Here is a 19,351-nt window from a genome sequence, read left to right as displayed (position 1 = left end):
TTTAGAACTGCACTGTTTTCACTTGTTAAAGGTGCTTGTTTTGTGCAGATGACCTTTTCATTGTACAGTGCAATAAAGTGAAAATAAAGCCGACTTGACTTGACTTAATTGATGGACCTGAGTGGTGTGGATTACTTGTGGATTACTGTGATGTTTTTATCAGCTGTTTGGACTCTTATTCTGATGGCACCCATTCACTGCAGAGGATCCATTGGTGAGCAAGTCATGTAATGCTACATTTCTCCAAATCTATTCCAATCAAAAACCAATTCATCTACATCTTGAGCATGAGTATTTTAATTTTAATTTGTGGCTGAACTATTCCTTTAATTCTCCAGACCATGATTTTAGAACTATTTTTTACATTTAACATCTGTAGTTAATGTAATGTTTATGTACAGATGTTCTGTTGTTCCACTGGCTTTTAATTACCTGAATATTTCTTCCTTTTAAATGATAATTGTGCATCTGAAGAGTGTGACGTACTGTATCACGTGTGATTGCAACATTGCCCTTAGGACAACTCAGGACGTGCTAAATCTGCCTGGAAAATTTAATTTAGGAGGTGCTATGCTGTCTAATCCAAAATATGCTGTCTTTATCAATTTATCTCTTGGGCTGACCTTTTCATACATCATAAGAGCAGATACAAATTTCAGGATACTGCATTTCTCATTGCATAATGTCCTTTTGCTTTTTTATTTTCCATGTTTGACTTTGTAAATTCAGAAGTACCAAATAAACTCAGACAATACTTTGCTATCACCAGTGACGGTTTACCACTCTGTGTTTGGGTGTCACTGTCTCTAATCCATATGGCTCATTGCTGATGCTTTTTGACAGGCTTCTGTGGTGGAGAATGTCTGTGCAGTTGAAGTTTCCCCCTCATTAAAACACTCCTGTGAACACGAGCTGTCGCTCACACTGCATGAACTGTCAACCACGTCTTCAGTGCTGAAACAAAATGCATAACTGAATGGCTTAATTCATGATAACTTGGTTAAGTGCCACACTAAATAACAATTTGATATTTGAATTTCATGAAGGTACTTTTATTCAGCGAATTTTATACAAGTATATGTCATGTTAACATTTGTGTATGCATGCAGTTGTGCTTTGTATATTATAAGGACTTCCACAGCTTGGTTCCTCCCAACGTTTCTTTTACATTTATGAACAAAGTACATTTGTGTGCAAATGTAATAATTTAAGAGTTGGTCATTGATGGATATTAAAGAGGAATGCACCTATCTCACTAGCAAAACAAAACACAATTCTTGTTTTATTTCTTTCTTTGTTATAAATTGATACAGTACATGATTGTAAGGACATGATTGGCAATTACCCGACAGATCATATTTCTGTTCAAAATACTAAAATGCTGCACAATAGCAAGAGATACAGTGTGTGCCCTGTAATATCAGTTAGAATGACTTTACTTCAGTATAATAGTTTAGCTGTGCTGTTTCTTGTCCAGGCAGGTCCTGGAGGCTGCGAGGAAGTCCAATTTGACTGGTCAATTCAAGTTTGTGGGATCGGACAGCTGGGGTGCCAAGAGCTCTCCGATCCTGGACCAGGAGGAAGTGGCTGAGGGTGCCGTCACCATTCTGCCCAAAAGAGCATCTATTGAAGGTTTGAAATATAGATATGCATCTTTTAAGTCTGTATTAAAAAGATGGATGTCCGTGATTGTATTGCGATTGATTCATTTGTGTGTTTATAATTTTTACAAGGAAATTGGGACTTCAGAATAAGGCTTCTTTATTTGCATTTATTGTTCCAAGAAGAACTTTTAAAATCAATAGAAATGTTTTCAATGCTAAAAATTTATTTATAGTGAAAAAAGTTCTAATATATTATTGTATAAGTTTTATATTTATATTAAAATGTTCTTCACAGTAAGAAAAAAAAGTGTTCTTTTAAAAACTGTTCACTGAAAGGGAACCACAAATGGTTGTGAATCTGCCCCCAACTTTTCACAATCCAATCAATAATCGACAAATAAAATTAAATCTCACCCTGTCATGCTCGATAGCTGTTTTACTCAGAAATGAAAGTAAAGTTGGTTGCAACTTCTATTTCATGCTGTGTGTGTTTTTTTTTATTTTTTATATCGATTCCACTATAAGGATAAAATTGGTCATTTTTCTGCTTTTTAATCAGGATTTGACCAGTACTTCACCACTCGATCCCTGGAGAACAACCGCAGGAATATATGGTTTGCTGAATTCTGGGAGGATGACTTCAGGTGCAAACTGACACGTCCAGGTATCAAAATCGACCCAGAAAAGAAGAAATGCACAGGTGAGAGCTCCCGATAGCCGTTTGCAAGTTAACTGATGTTTGAAGTAATGACAGCTGACCTAAAAAGCTCTTTAATGTCCTCTGTCCTACTTATCTTTCACCTTCTCCAACTTTTTCATTCATCGCTTTGCTGTCTCACTTTGTTCATGTTACTCTTTCTCTCTCTCAGGAGAAGAACGGATCAGTCGTGATTCTCATTATGAGCAAGAGGGCAAGGTTCAGTTTGTAATTGATGCGGTTTATGCTATGGCTCATGCTTTGCACAACATGCACCAGGATTTGTGCCCTGGAGCCACGGGCGTATGCGATAAGATGGACCCAGTGGAGGGACGCTCGCTGCTTAGCTACATCCACTCGGTCAACTTCAATGGTGAGTCGACATCATGCTAAATCAGAATCACTGAAGATGAGACCTGACTGGCATCAGAAATGCCATTAGGCTAGATGCCAAAAGATGTTGAAAGGTTCAAACTAAACCCCATGAAGAGTTTAACCTCACAGGCTCGTTTGGATTGAGCACAAGGGTCATGAATATTGACATGAGCCTGCCCTTAGATATTTGAATTTTAATCAACAAATTAAAATTCTGTTATCATGTCGTTTCAAATCTGTATGACTTTAGTTATTATTGAGAAAGTTAGGATGCATTTATTTATTTATTTGTACGCCTTATTGGTAAGCATTTTGGATAAAAAAAAAAGTTTCTGTTAAAGAATGTTAATGTAAATATGGAAATGGAGAGCTCTTTTATATTTAATTAAAGTGTACAGTAGCTTTATGCTCTACAATAAGTTTAAATGGCTATTTTGCTGAAAATCACTGAAAATCTCATTATTATGAAACATAATTGCAATTTACAATAACTGTTTTGTGTTCTAATATGAAATTGTAAAATGTAATTTAAAATTAGTGTTACATGGTCATTTTTTATTTATTTGTATTATCAATGTGGGGAACAGTTGAAATGTTTTATTTATTTTAATATAAAAAATTATTATTTTATTAATGTTTTATTGTTTATTTACATTTAATTTAAAAGAACTTCATTTATTTGAAATAGATATCTTTGGTAACATTATAAATTTATTTACTATGACTTCTAATCAGTCGAAAGCATAATTTAATACTGAAAATGTTTATTAAAATATTATGAAATATTATACAATATCATATATCATAGGAACTCTGTTTATTTAAATAATTTTTTTCTACAATCCACAAGCGCATATTATTCTAAATATATTTTTTAAATATATATATTAATTTCTCCACCTCTAAAATGTATTTTCTATTAACCACTAAAATCAAAGCAATTTTTCATAGTCCAATCAAATCCTGACTGATAAAATCAAGTCCCGTCCTACAAAATCATTTGCAGTCTATACACTTTAATGTTGAAATGTGTGACATTATTGTCATTATATGTGTTACGAATGTCTTTTAATGGGGTGTTTATATATAATTAGTTCTTCCCAGTACCATTGTGGCCAGAAACATCTCCAGAAAATGGCAAAGTTCTGGTAGGTAAATGTAATGTTGCTCTGGCGTTGTGAAGCTGGCCATGAAGGAATTTCCATTAAATCACTTCCTCAAGAGTGACAAACATTTGGTGAAAGCTCGCCTGGAGGGAGTTGGCTGAACAAGCAATGTGCATTATTGCGAAGAAGAAAATCACATGGAAAATAAGTCCCTTTTCCACTTTAGAATTTCAAATGAAGCTGTCTTCCTCCTATACAGCAAAGAGCAAACAAGGAGAACACAAATCCTTCTCCATCCAGGGCTAACAGAAGCAGGTTATCAGCGGTTCAATGATGAGCTCTAGCTGAGTTGGAGGAAGGGAACTAATGACTGAACTAAATACACATATTCAATCACAGGGAAACGTTTGTCTGTAGTGCATTAGTTTGCCATTCAAATCTAAACATGGACTAAAAACAGACATCACTACCTGTAATGACGTGCAGCAGGATAAAGTATGCATGAACGGAGCGTTTATATGACAGATGGGTGTAGAGCGAAGTGAAGATGTTCAGAGTCTCAGTGGAGAAGAAGCAGTGACAGGAAGAGGAGGTGATCAGGGTACGTCTCTTTATATGATCACGCTCCTCTGAAGAGAGGATGTTCTCAACTATTATCTGCTATCACATCTGTATGTATTTCTTCAAAGACAAGACATCAGAATGGTTTTGTGGTTTTTGGTAAGTAGCTTAGCAGATATATGCATCTAAAATAAAAGCAGGCCAAACTGAGTTTTTGTTGTTGTTGTTGTTTCTGTAAAATAATGACATGAATGATGTTTCTTGTATGATGATTTGTAGGTAGTGCCGGCACTGCTGTTCTGTTTAATGAAAATGGAGATGCTCCTGGACGCTATGACATCTTTCAGTACCAGATGACCAACACCACCAATCCAGGATACAGAGTCATCGGCCAGTGGACCAATAACCTGCGACTCAATGTAAATTTGCTTCAATTATACATTGATTATATTCACATCTTAAGGATCCAATAATATGTACAAGATATAACAGTCTGAAGACTCATAAAATGCTAATTGTCCCCCCATTTATTCCATAAAAATGTTTATTTTTTAAATGTTTTAATAAAAAAAATGTATTTAATGTTTTGGTAAAGTCTTATTATGTTTAATAATTTTTTTAAACAATGATAACACTGTTTCATGGACACTAAACAAATGTAAGCAATCATAATAAGATAGTTGTCTTGTTAGAGCTATTAATTTGGTTATTTGTCTAAATGCACTACTATTAAAAAGTTTGGGGGCAGTACACATTTTTGTGTAAGAAATTAATACTTGTATTAAGCAAGGATGCATTAAATTTAAAAAAAAAAAGTGTCAGTGCAATACATTTATGAAGATACAAAATAATTTTCATAAATATGAAGCAGCATTTATAGTTATAAGAAATGTGATGTGACACTGGAGACTGAAGTAATGATGCTGAAAATTCAGATTTGCATCACATAAATTACATTTTGAAATATATTCAAATAGAAAATTGTTATTTCAAATTGTAATCATTTTCACAGAAATTCATACTTTAACATAAATGCTGTATTAATTGATTAAGTATTAAGCAGTACAACTGAATTCAACGTTGACAATAATCAGAAATGTTTCTTGAGCAGCAAATCAGTGTATTAGAATGAACTTTACCATCACAGAAATAAATTATATTATATGAAATAATTATATGAAATAAAACATATTCAAATAGAAAACCGTTATTTTAAATTGTAATACTATTTCACAATGTTACTGTGTTTACTGTATTTTTAATCAAATAAATGCAGCCTTGGTGAGCATAAGAGACGTTTTATTTATTTTTTTAAATTACAAAATCGTACAGAGCCCAACATTTTTGCTGCACTGTATGTGTATCTTGAACTTACAAGTATGATCTGTTTGGTTCAACAGGTGACTTTTTAATTGTTTGTAAATATTCTCTGTATTTCATCAGGTGGAAGAGATGCAGTGGACTGGTGGATCCCGTCAGATTCCGGACTCGGTTTGCAGTTTTCCCTGCCGCTCGGGCGAGAGGAAGAAGATGGTGAAGGGCGTCCCATGCTGCTGGCACTGTGAGCTCTGTGATGGCTATCAGTTCCAAGCTGACGAGTTCAACTGCGAGATGTGCCCTTTCGACATGCGGCCGACTCTCAACCGCACGGCCTGCCGCCCAACTCCCATCATCAAGCTGGAGTGGCATTCTCCCTGGGCCATGATCCCTCTGTTCCTGGCCATTCTTGGCATCCTGGCCACACTGTCCGTCATCATCACCTTCATCCGCTTCAACGACACCCCCATCGTGAGGGCCGCAGGCCGTGAGCTCAGCTACGTGCTCCTAACGGGAATCTTCCTCATCTACTTCATCACCTTCTTGATGATCGCTGAGCCGGGGACGGTGGTGTGTGCTTTCCGCAGGCTGCTGCTGGGGCTGGGAATGTGCATTACGTACTCGGCCATGCTTACAAAGACCAACCGGATCTACCGCATCTTCGAGCAGGGCAAGAAGTCCGTCACACCGCCGAAATTCATCAGCCCCACATCGCAACTTATGATCACCTTCATACTGATCTCAGTACAGGTTAGCATGTGAAGTTAAAGTTTCAAGCCAATTGGTGATAATCGCTGTATTGCATATCCTATAATTCTCCAAATCTCATGGAACTGGTTACTCTGTTGGGCTGGTTTGAAAAAATAATGATTCTTTTTTTTTATTAAGTATTTACATTATAGTTCAAAAGTTTGGGGGTTGGTAAATTTTTTTATGATTTTAAAAAGAAGTATCTTTTGATCACCAAGGATGCATTTATTTGTTTAAAAGTACAGTAAAAACTGTGATATTGTAAAATATTATTAAAATTTAAAATAACTGTATACTATTAGGATATATTTTAAAATGGAATTTATTCCTGTGATGCGCAGCTGAATTTTCAGCATCATTCCTCCAGTCTTCACTGTCACGCGATCCTTCAGAAATCATTCTGATATACTGATTTGCTGGTCAAGAAATATTTCTTATTATAATCAGTTGTGCTCCTTGATGTTTTTGTGAAAACATTATACATTTTTTTCAACATTCTTTAATGAATTAAAAGTTCGGAAGAACAGGATTTAGTAAAATAGGAATCTTTGGTAGCTTGATAAATGATTTTACTGTCACTTTTGATTAATTTACGGCATTCTTGCTGAATTAAAGTATTATTTTCCTATTTAAAAAAAACCCTACATAAAATTTTATTAGTGACCTTTAACTGTAGAACCTAGACTATTTCTTAAAACTATGTCAAACTATTACAAAAACTAATTAAATATGAAAAGTATTAATCTTACTGCCCCCAATCTTTGAACACTATTGTACATGTATATCTAGAAAATTGACAAATTACCTCCGCATATTAAGTTTTGCATAGCAAAAGTAGTTAATATAAAAAATAACACACGTCACCTTTAGTGTTTAGCCTCATATATATGTTAAAAACTGCTGTGGCAGCTTGGAAGAGGAATGCAAGGCCAAAAGATTGAATGATAGAATAAAACATTAATTAACTGAATTAATAAAGAAAATTCTGCTGCACATTGCACAGAATTCACCGGCTGTCTCCCTCCAGCCAGCCAAACACAGGTTCAAGAGCACCACAGAGCCACTGGTTATGGAAACTAAAGCCCCTGTGCTGTCGGTCCATTCTCAACACGCCCCTATGGATGAATTTTGAGGTTTTGTCAATAGCTGCTTCCCAGTCGAGCAGATTCTCCTGTGTTTATACACTCTGTGGAAGCTGATAAGCTGCCTGCAGACCTCATCATGTTGAGTGCCGGGGCTTCATTCTGCTTGTGCTTGCAAACGTGCCGAACACGCTAATGTGCAAAAGCAACAGATTCCAAAATGATTTCCAGTTGACAAGAAAGCCCCACCGCTGTCGATACACATCGTGTCTGCTGATAAACACCTCAAAAACTGCTGATTTGAACTTTTACAAAAGAATATTATAGAGGCTTTTGTAGTTGGAGCTTAGCCCCAAAATGATGCGCATGAGTCACGGCGGCAGAGGCACGGGGGAGACGAGATTAACAGGACGTTTGCGGGAGAATGATTGACAGCAGGACGTTTCTCGGCACCTCCTCCAGCGCATGTTGGCAGATGTGTCACCGATGCCGAGTGGAGAACGGAACTCCGTTGAGCCATTCTGACAGCAACATCTGTCTCCCCGGCAACACGCCGGCCGCCGGCTGCTGTTCCCTTCTCCTCCCAGCCGTAGAAGTTTCTCGGAAAGTTCCTCGCGTTACCTGATGAGCACCTTCAGTCGGGATGATGAGTCACTTGAATGTTCCCATTGAGAACAGGTGCATCTCTAAATCACGCCTCTAAACAGCTGCTCTCACCCGGTGATTAAAATGTAGAATAGTAACTTATGCTAGATTTTGTACATTATACTCATAGAAATATTATATCTTCAAATACAATTTTGCATTTCGATTTCATCGTTTTCCAGTTTTAGATAGCAAATAACTCGCTAGACAGAAGTCAGTTCAGACAATTAAGATGTATTTTCAGCTGTCTGTGTGAATAAAATGGGAAGTATATGAGTTCATAATAGAATTTGATTACAGGCGTCTGAGCACAGTTTGTGATGTAGCTCTAAGACACATGCTAGTCTGTTAATATCAGATCTGTAAATAACACATACTGTACTATATGTTATTGACCTATGTTTACTGAATGAAAATACACACTCTAACTAGTTGCTTATTAGCATGTCTATTATTAACATATTGGTTGTTTATTAGTGCTCATAAAGTACATATAATGCATGACATCCATAATCCTACCCAATACCTTAAACTTAACAACTACCTTATAAACTATTAATAAGCAGCACAAAAGGAGTTAATTGATGCAAAAGTCATAGTTAATGGTTAGTTAACAGTGAGAATTGGACTCTAAAATAAAGTGTGACCGAGAAGAGTTTTTTTTAAAGCAATATGGTGCAATATCTATCATAAAACGCACAATTTTACATTTTAAACATCGAATAAAAAATAAGGACCTACAGTTTACGTAGCCCAAGGCTATATACGATTTATTTGATCAAAAATACAGTAAAACTGTGTTATATTATTACAATTTTAAATAAGTGTTTTCTATTTGAATATGTGCTCAAATGTAATTTATTCCTGTGATGCAAAGCTGAATTTTCAGCACCATTACTTCAGACTTGAGTGTCATGTCTGAAGAAACATTTCTTATAATTATCAATGTTTTAAGTTGTTGTGCTGTTTCATATTTTAGTGGTAACCATGATCATTTTTTATTTTATTTTTTTGTGAATAGAAAGCATTCATTTTAAATATTATAAATGTATGACTTTTGAGAAATTTAATGTACCCTTGCTGAATTAAAGTTATTCTTCCTTTCAAAAAAAAATTACCCCAAACCTTTGAAAAGTAATGTAACAGCATATTATAAAGGGTGCATTGTATTATCTTTTTTTATTTTTATTTTTTGACAATCTACATTTGTCATGGTCAAAATACACAAAATGTCTTAATTCAAAAAATAAAAACTTTGAAAATTCAAGTGCTACATTTCAGCTGAACTAGACATATTCCCTTTTTTTTTCATTTCGGAAATCTGGTCACGTTGTTACAAAGCGGGGAAAGGATCTTATAGTTTCTTTTGTGCCTTTAAAAAAGCACTTTAAAACCCATCATTAAGAGCAATCAGGCTGATAGCAGGCCTGTTTTAACCAGTAATCTTGTGCAAAGTCTTGTCTGCTGTAGACTGGCTAAAACACAGCTTCTTTTACACTTTATTCTACATCAGTCAAACAGCAGCTCTTGACAAATGAGTCTGGCCTTCTGACTGACTCAGTCTCGCCGTTAATGATCAGTTTTTTCTTCCCCTCGTCTCTCCGCAGGTTGTGGGTGTTTTCATCTGGTTTGGTGTGATGCCGCCACACACCATTGTGGACTACGAGGAGCAGCGGCCGCCCAATCCAGAGTTGGCGCGTGGTATCCTGAAGTGTGACATAGCTGATTTGTCTCTCATCTGTTGCCTGAGCTACAGTATCCTGCTGATGGTCACATGCACTGTGTATGCGGTCAAGAGCCGAGGTGTTCCTGAGACCTTCAACGAAGCTAAACCCATCGGCTTCACCATGTACACCACCTGCATCGTCTGGCTGGCGTTCGTGCCTATTTTCTTTGGCACAGCACAGTCCACTGAGAAGGTGAGAAGTGTGTTATAATGAGATTCATTGCTAATGTTGAGAAACAAGTAGTTCACCCAAAAATGCGATGCATTAACTTGCACCATGTCGTTCCAATCCTGTATGATTTTCTTTTTTGCTTGTAACATAAAACGAGATGTTTGGAAGCCTGACTATTTTTATACATCCAAAATACGCAAAAATAAGATTTTTGTTTGAAAGAAGAAATTAAAAATTTTACTCCGCAAGGATGCATTCAATTCAAAAGTGACAGTAAATAAATGTTTACAAAAGGTTTCTATTTCAAATAAATGCTGTACTTATGAACTTTCTATTCAATAAAGAATCCAAAAAAAAGGTCTCGCAAAAAATAGTTTACACAAAAAATAAATAAAACATGCATTGATAATAATAAGAAATATTGCTGAAAACTACATTTTTTATTTTTTTCATACATATATATATATATATATATATATATATATATATACATACATACATACATACATACATATACATATACATATACATATACATATACATACATACATACATACATACATACATATATATATATATATATATATATATATATATATATATATATATATATATATATATATATATATATATATATATATATATATATATATATATATATATATATATATATATATATATATATATATATATATATAATTGCTATGCTATTTTATAATATTTAGTTTTTTTTCCCATATTTTTGATCTGATAAATGCAGCCTTGAGTGCATCCTTTAAAACATTTGAATAACATTTTACAATATTTTTTTTTTTTTTACTGTATTTTTGCATAGGCACTTCTTAAAAAATACACCCCAAGTTTTTGATTGTTAGTGTATAAAGTGACAAAAAAACAAAACATTTAATTCCTCAAAGATTCTTTATAGTGGGAAAGATTATTTATTTCGTAATGTAATGATCTTCACACTAAGAAAAAAGCGTTTCTTTGAGGAATGTCATATGATTAACATCACGTCAGAAATACCATCCCACTCTTTTTTACACAAAAAATCACTTCATGGAAGCAAAATTGTGTTTTTATGGAATTGTTTTCATCTTTACCTGCAGGTGTTCCTAACTGTTTCTGTGTTACTGATCTTATATAAAAACTGTAATGAAAGCCGTATTCTCTGACAGTGAGAAATTTTAGGCTATTAATGCTTTTCTCATACATTCACAATAAGACAGCAAGCAATACTACACATCTTCAAAACACAATATATAGCCATGCTATAAAACAACTTCCCCGATTTGCACCACAATGTGTTCTCACAGTTCTGCTCCAATCCATCAACAAAAGAGCAGAGCTTAGTCGCCGTTTAAGTCCTTAAGTAGAAAATTATGTGAAATGAAGTCATTTCAATATGAAGGCACTGAAGTAAGCAACAACCTGCCAGGCTCACGATAACAAGTCCAAGTTGTATTGCCGCAGTTTCTTTTTTGAAGAGGCCTTTGATATGGCAGACATGGAAAGGGATGAGATGAGAAAAAACAACAACATTTCATTTCTCCCCTTTATCTCCCAAAGACACACCATGACACAGAGACAAAAGCTCTTCCGCCCACCAATGAGGGTCCGGGGGTTTGACTGTGGGAGGAGGTTGATAACGGGAGTGTTTTGGAGCCTGAAAGACAATGTCTACCCATCATAATAAAGCCAGAAGCCTCGTCAGCGGGAATTAGGAATTAGAGCATTAGTTATTGCTGCATAGATTAAACGAGCCAGGTAGCTTCCCACTGATGTGCTGTGCTAATACTGTATGTGCGTTTGGGTGGGCAGGTTCCCTCTTTTATTTGGCTTGGCATTCACATATGATGAACATTGTGAAGGTTTATTTTGATGCATAGCCACCGCCTGTCCAAAGGAGCATTTTATTGCTAAAAGGTTGCTCGAGAGGCCTTAGGAGGTGTTTTATTTAAGCCTCACGTTTGATGTTTCTTCTGTTCATCTTAGGAAAACAAAATGATAGTTGACACAAAGTAAGAGCTATAAAGTGAATGTGGATGCCATTAATGCGCTTCTTTTCCTGGGGTCTGTAAGATTTTTTCTGAATGAAATAAATCACTTTTTTCAGCAAGGAGGCATTAAATGACACTAAAGAAATATTTATTTTTCAAATAAATGTAAACAAACAAAGTATCATGGTTTCCGCAAAAATATTAAGCAGCTCAGCTGTTTTCAACACTGATCATAAGGAATGAGAAAAAATATTTCTGAAGGATCATGTGACACTGGAGACTGGAGTAATGATACTGAAAATTCAGCTTTGCATCACAGGAATAAATTAGATTTTAAAATATATCCAAAGTGATCACGGTTATTATAAATAGTAATAATATTTCACCGTTTTCTCCTGTATTTTTAAACAAATAAATGCAACCTTTGAAAGCATATAAGAGACCTAAAGAAACCAAAATGGTAATGTATCGAAATTATGATTACATATTTTAAAATAGCAATTATGAATTTATTATTTTTATAATTATATTCATTTTAATGGTAACACTGTATGATAAGGTCCATTACTTAACATAACTATATTAACCAACAATTAGAAATACATTTATTCATATTTGTTAACAATAATTAATAAAAGTACAACTGTTCATTGTTAGCTCAAGCTCATTCATTAATATTTATCATGCTTTTTTCATTTATCATTACCGTTTAATATTTCATTACATTCATATGAACTGAGATTAATAAATGCTTTATGAGTATTTTTCATTGTTAGTTCATTTTATCTGAAATAGTTAAGTAATGTTAAATGAAACCTTATTGTAAAGTGTTTATCAATTAAAATTAAAATTATAAAAAAATGACTTCATGCATGTTTGTGTGTGTGTGTATTTGTATGTATGTAAATTTGATTTTTAGATACTGTTGAAGTACTGATTACAAGGATCTTTTTTTTTCCGAATAAAAATCAAAAGATAATACTCTCTATTAATACTAATACTCTCTTTTACTATGCTGTAGTGACAACTGAGCTAGTAAAGCCATCTTATTTGTCATGTTTTCTTTATTTTATTATGGGGTCTAGCATCACTTTGTCATTTTAAAATATCCTGCATTGTTCTGAACTGATTCTGCTGGTCCTTTGACCTGCATCTCTTGACCTTTCATTTCCTGTGTTTGATGTAGATGTTCATCCAGACGACGACGCTGACCGTGTCCATGAGTCTGAGTGCCTCTGTGTCTCTGGGGATGCTCTACATACCGAAAGTCTACGTCATCATCTTCCACCCGGAGCAGAACGTGCAGAAGCGCAAGCGCAGCTTCAAAGCTGTGGTTCAAGCCGCCACCATGTCCTCACGCCTCTCGCAGAAATCCATCAGTGACAAGCAGAACGGAGAGACCAAGATCGAGCCAGACAGGACGCAGTAGCAGGTACAACCGCTCTCAGAGCCATGGAAAAGTGCAAGGAGTCTGTTCTGAATCTCCTGAGACACCATTAAAGTAAAGAAGAACGCTACAACTAAATCAACCCCTCCATATCACACAAATTTAAGAATAAAGCCTCCAATCAGAGCCAAAAGATTATAAGATTGACGCTAAGAACAGTGTCATGTCAGTACTTTTTATATACTATTATAGTTTGAAGTTAATAGTTTGTAAGTTAATATTTTGAATAAGGGAAATATATTTGTAAGTTGCATTTTTAATCCATTTTCTAATTTATGTCGAATTTGTTTTTTAGTTTCAGTTGGTTACTTTAGTGCTTCAACTTACTGAAACAAAACAAAATATTGTAAAGTGGCTTAGAAAAAGCTATTTTTAATATTTATTTCATTTTATTTCAGCTTTATTTAATTAACACAAATATTTTAATAATATTAGTTTTCGTTAATGATAATATCCCTGAATGGAATTTTATAAGTAAGATTTTAATTCATTTATTTTTAATTTCACGTCTAGTTTTATTTTAAGCTTTTATTTCATTCGGATCTTAGTTACTTTTGTTTAATTAAACTAAACAAAACTTAGAAATCTTACTGAAATAAATTGATGTTTTCCATCTAATATTTCTATTATTTTTATTTCAGTTTTCCGATCCATATTCAAATCAGATTATTTTATCAGAAGACAAAATACCTAAAAAAGAGTTTACTCAGGGTACCATGTTGAACGCTGACAAAAGTGAAAACAAGGCTAGAAGTACAGTGTGTTCAACGGAGTGAACTGTTGTTTAGCAGTTGTTCAGCTGTCGAAACAACTTTCTGAACATTACCTTTGAGTAGATAAAACACTGTAACAGTTTTGAAAGTTGTAAGCTGTGAAGGACCTTGTTTATCATTGTTAAGGCCCTCCTTCAGAGCCTCGTTGTCATCAGTGTTCTCGATAGAAGTTCTCAATCTCACTAAAGTCTATTGAAAGAGAGACCCAAGCCATTTCTAGAGACAACAATAGTAATGACTTGCCTGATCACACTGTAGCAGCTATCTAGCAACATAACAACCAATAAACTGCATAACAATGCACTAAAACATTCAGAGCACTTTAGCAATAGCAAAGCCCTGGCATCTACCCACAACACACTAGCATTATGTTTTATGCTGTGTTTAGTTTCTGCTGCGAAGTCATATTTGCTGAAAAGAGAAAACGTCTTGCAGTAACTTGCTCTTGTGAACTTTTATGCCCTCGAATGACTTATAGCAGGGAATCTGCTGAGAAATACTGCTCCGTAATATATTTCATTGCAATAAACTGTCCTCAAAGCTTCCAAGATGGGATTGTTAGGGAACTCAATGCTTTAAATTCAGTATTTAAGGTGCCCTGAATCCTTTTACGTGAGTTGTATTGAGTGCCCCCTCACATTCTGATATCCATGACATCTCCCTCTCTCTCTTCCTCTTTTAAATTGCAGTGAAATGCTTTTGGGTTTATTTTCCACTTGTTCTCTATCTCTGCAGCACACATTTGCTTCCTCAAAACATGCAGTTTGAAGCAGCACATCTCATTACTTCCATATTACTGAGCTTTTGGAAGCCAAAAATGACTAAGCCTGCACGAAATTCTTGAAGTGATGCTTGTTGATATGGATATTTCTCTGCGCTGCAACAATATTTGGGTGCACAAGCGGAAGAAACTGGAAGCAGAAAATGAATTATGAAGAGCATGTGGATAGAAGTGCATTGAATATGATTATTTTATGGACTTTATAAATGTAGTTATTAATAAAACAAATGCTAAATGATTCTGTTATATATTTTTAGTGCAGTTATCCTCTGCTCTCCCGTTGTAGGCGCTGATATAATTTTGCCCTGTGACAACTAGCTTTCTTTTACATACATGTATATGCATTTTTGATATTTTTTTGTGCTCACCAAGGCTGCATTTATTTAATCAAAATACAGTAATATTGTGAAATGTTATTACAATTTAAAATAACTGTTTTCAATTGTAATATATTTTAAAATGTAATTTATTCCTGTGATGCAAAGCTGAATTTCCAGCAGCTTTTATTCCATTATTTGTGGAAACATTTTTTTTTTATCAATATTTGATGAATAGAAAGTTCAAAATAACAGCATTTATTTGAAATATAAATCTTTATGAATATTATAAATGTCTTTATGATCACATTTGATTAATTTAATGCATCCTTGCTGAATAAAAATATTAATTTTCTTAAAAACAATAATCATAATAGTACTGACTCCAAATGTTTGAACTGTATTGTATCCATCATATTAGTTTATACACATGCAGCTTCACAGAGTGCTAATATTAGATACTATTTGCGTTTTTAAAGCTGCTTAGATACAATGCTATTTCTTTTGCAGTATTTGTAACTTCACTGACCAACATACAGTGCTTTCCAGAAACAAACACTAGCACAAATCATCCTCTTGACAGTTGATTGACAGTCATAAGCAGTGATCTGTGTGCTGTTAGCTGTGTTCATCCCTGAAGAAGAGAGTTAGCATGCTCTCACACTTGCCCTATCACTTCTGTGTTTTACCCCTGGCTACTGCAGACAGACAGTTCCTCATGTCAGTACAGGGTAAATCACTCCGGACAAAAAGGCATCTTCCCTTATTGTACATGTACAGTGTCTTGTGTTTTCTGTAGTTTTTGTTATTAAGTTAGCATAGTTTTCATAAACTGTTACCAGTTTTTATACTGAACAACAAAAAATCAAACACTTTTAAGTGTTTATTATGTTGCACACTATTTTATTGACATGTCTGTCAATTGCAATTAGAATACATATCTTTAAAGATATTTTCTCAAAATGAAATGTTCTTCACTTCAGCACAGCACTGAAGGTGTTTACAGAGGGGTCCCATGTTCATATGTCATGTCTCAGATTTTTCTACAATATTTTCTCCCTAAAGAAAATGTGAAAATGTGTTGTTGTTTTTTCGGTTCTTGGCTGCATTTTCTGATGAAAACCCTATAACTAATTTCAAACAATTATTATGAACATTTCTTTATTCATTTTTCCGATTTCTGATTTAGAAATGTATGCAAATTGGTGGATATTTAAAGAGATAATGCTTCATTTGCAAATGTAAACAACTTTTAAGAAAATGTGTTTTTTGTGTATTTTGCAGTTTTTAATGTAATCAATCGGCTGGGAAAGTATGATGATATTTATTAAATATGTTTATTTAAAGGTAACCTCTGGCCTCAAGCATTAAGCTTTTGCATGTAACTTGTCCCACACCAAGTTCAGAGGATAAAAGATGCTTAATGAATGATTAAATGGGCAAATAATCCCACCGTCTTCCATTTAAGAAGAGATGTGAACCATATTTAGAGCCCATAATATCATAGGCACATAGGCTTGTGGTATTTAGTCTTGCATGGCCAGTAAGAAACACCCAGAACATTTTATCAATGATACAGCAACACAGTGACAACCACCAACAACACTCCAGCACTGATAGTGAGTTTTGCATTGGCAAAATGTAGAAATATCATTTATCCTTGCCATTGTTATCCTACTACATTTGCAAAGAGTGGTTATAATAGTGAATCATACATCGTACACCGTACCTACATCATCTGCCTAAAGCACAATTTTGATAGTATTCCCATACAGCTATGAGAAATGTCTATTATAACCGTCATCTGTTGACGCATCCGTGAGAAGATTGTATTTGCCTTCACTAGAAAACACTGCATTGATGGGAAATGCAGCCGAAACCCTTCAGGACTTGAGTGATGAAGGAAAAACACCCACATCCAGCACAAGAAGCATTCAAGTGTGTGTTTTTGTCAAAGGAGCATTCAGCAGCGTGATATAAAAACAGCACGGATCTTTTCAGAGGAGACACACCAGATCTGATGGCACATCTTGCTTTCTCTCCCGATCTGTCATTCGTGGGTGTCGCTTACAAGAGGAAGTTGTTAAGAGAGATAAACAACATGTCAGCAAGTCACACTTTTCATGTCCAGAAGCCATTTCCCTTTCACTTTGTCATACAACATTTTAGTTGTTGCTTCACCTTTTGTGCCAATATCCATCCATCCATCCATCGTTCATTCTGTTTATCTATCTAGACTGGAAGACTGGAGTTAAAGATGCTGAAAATCCAGCCTTGCATCACTGGAATAAATTACAAACAACATATTATTAATGCAGAAGAGTGTTCTATTAAAAAGATGGTCATAAATAGTGTAAGATATTTTTATGCAGATGTAGTTCCAGTGTCTTCCAGCAGAGGTTAACAGAATCATGCTAACCAGGGGTACGTTTCCCCAAACCATAGTTGCTAACCTGTTAGCAACTTAGTTGGTTGGCAATGGGAAATTGCATTGCAACCAACAAAGTTGCTAACTTGCTAAGTTGCTAAAGTTGCTAACTCGTTCTGGGAAACGCACCCCAGGCAGTCTTTGCTGGTTGGTTAGTTTGGGGCTATTTTATGTTTTCTTGCAGACAGTTTGTCTCTACTTTGATGTACACTCTTTGTAGCACCCTTTAAAACGCACGTGAAGTACCAGCCTACTTTTTTGCTGAGTGTTGCTGAGTTTCTCATATTCACAGATCTGTCTTTGTAACTTACAGGTGACCCTTGGAACAGCTGTGTGGATCTCAAATCACTGAGGAACGGAGTCAAAGGGGGAGTTTTGCTGTGTTGTATTTTGTGATGCCAGGTGAGGACGTTAATAAAGCCGATGTTACTGACTGTGAAGCACAAACTGCTAACACTGCGAACAGAAAATCCTTTATTGAGCATCTTTGTCGAACACTTGAAATGCTTCATAGATAGAATGTGCTCAAAAGCCTTTCTCATCCAGAGGATTTTTGTGGATCGCACAATGCAATTTGGAAATAGCTCTTTTTGTCCCATTTTTACCTCAGAAAAAAAGTATTGTGTGGTTGTTGTATTGAAGTTTTAGCATGAGACATTTAAAACAGTGCAACTTTGGACATGCACGTGCAAAGAAGAATAAACTTAATGAAAGTCCACCAGATTTGATAAAAAGAAAAACTCTCCTCACCTTTAACCGTACAGCAAAGTCACTGCTTAGTCAGCTCATAATACACTATTTTATGTTAGACTGTAAGCTCCAATAATTAAGTAGACACTATTTTGAGGCAGTTGTGTATTTGATAGCTTTGTGCATCTTATATATCTATTTATTTAAATGATTCTAACTAGGTGTTATTAATTAGCTCTTTAATTTATTTTTATTTTTTGAAAAAATGCATTCATTGATTTAATGTTGATGATTGATCTCTTTGGCCAAAGACAAGCTGGTGCTCTTTATAAAGAAACCTGAAGGAAAGGACAGAATTAAATATCAATACACCATCCAGAGTGCTCACTTTAACTTGTTTAACATTGTAAATAGAGGAATCTGCAGAAGGTTTAATGGATGTATTATATTTGTGTTTTGAGGCGGGTATTTTGTGTTGTGTGATTGACAATTTGCATGGGGAACTCTATCTGAAAAGACTTACTGTGTTACATGAGTAACATGACTGCTGTGTTTTGCTCACATCACATTAAAGAAATGTAGTTCATGTCTTTCTATATTTGCTATTTTTTACATCAGTGTTTTAGGATGTCCATATATTCTGCTGACTTCATAATGCTTAAGAAAATGCAACACTGGCTGTGTCTATGAAGATGTCATTTTTGAAGCATATTGATGTTGAATGAATGGTACAATCGATAATAGAAAGAGCAAAGCAATCAATTGTAATTAAACAGTCTGCTGATGGTCAGAATGCTTTGCCACAATAATTCCTACATGAAATAACAACGGTGGGATGCTGTGCTGTGAATAAAACTCATTGTTTTCTGAATATTTCTTA

General features: G+C 34.8%; 1 protein-coding gene across 1 annotated transcript in view; it reads left to right on the top strand.

The window, feature by feature from the left end:
- The window catches only part of LOC113073851 (metabotropic glutamate receptor 6-like), a 39,262-nt gene extending 19,911 nt beyond the window's left edge, over nt 1–19,351 (top strand). Inside the window, exons 4-11 of the mRNA XM_026246603.1 lie at nt 1,478–1,632; nt 2,164–2,304; nt 2,474–2,674; nt 4,623–4,762; nt 5,787–6,410; nt 9,745–10,056; nt 13,222–13,467; nt 18,095–19,351. Of these exons, the coding sequence (XP_026102388.1) occupies nt 1,478–1,632; nt 2,164–2,304; nt 2,474–2,674; nt 4,623–4,762; nt 5,787–6,410; nt 9,745–10,056; nt 13,222–13,464 (1,816 nt within the window). The 3' untranslated portion in view covers nt 13,465–13,467; nt 18,095–19,351. The remainder of the gene's footprint in view (nt 1–1,477; nt 1,633–2,163; nt 2,305–2,473; nt 2,675–4,622; nt 4,763–5,786; nt 6,411–9,744; nt 10,057–13,221; nt 13,468–18,094) is intronic.

Source organism: Carassius auratus, unplaced genomic scaffold (genome assembly GCF_003368295.1).
Source record: "Carassius auratus strain Wakin unplaced genomic scaffold, ASM336829v1 scaf_tig00013075, whole genome shotgun sequence".
Taxonomy (NCBI): domain Eukaryota; kingdom Metazoa; phylum Chordata; class Actinopteri; order Cypriniformes; family Cyprinidae; genus Carassius; species Carassius auratus.
This window is presented reverse-complemented; position numbering and strand designations above follow the sequence as displayed.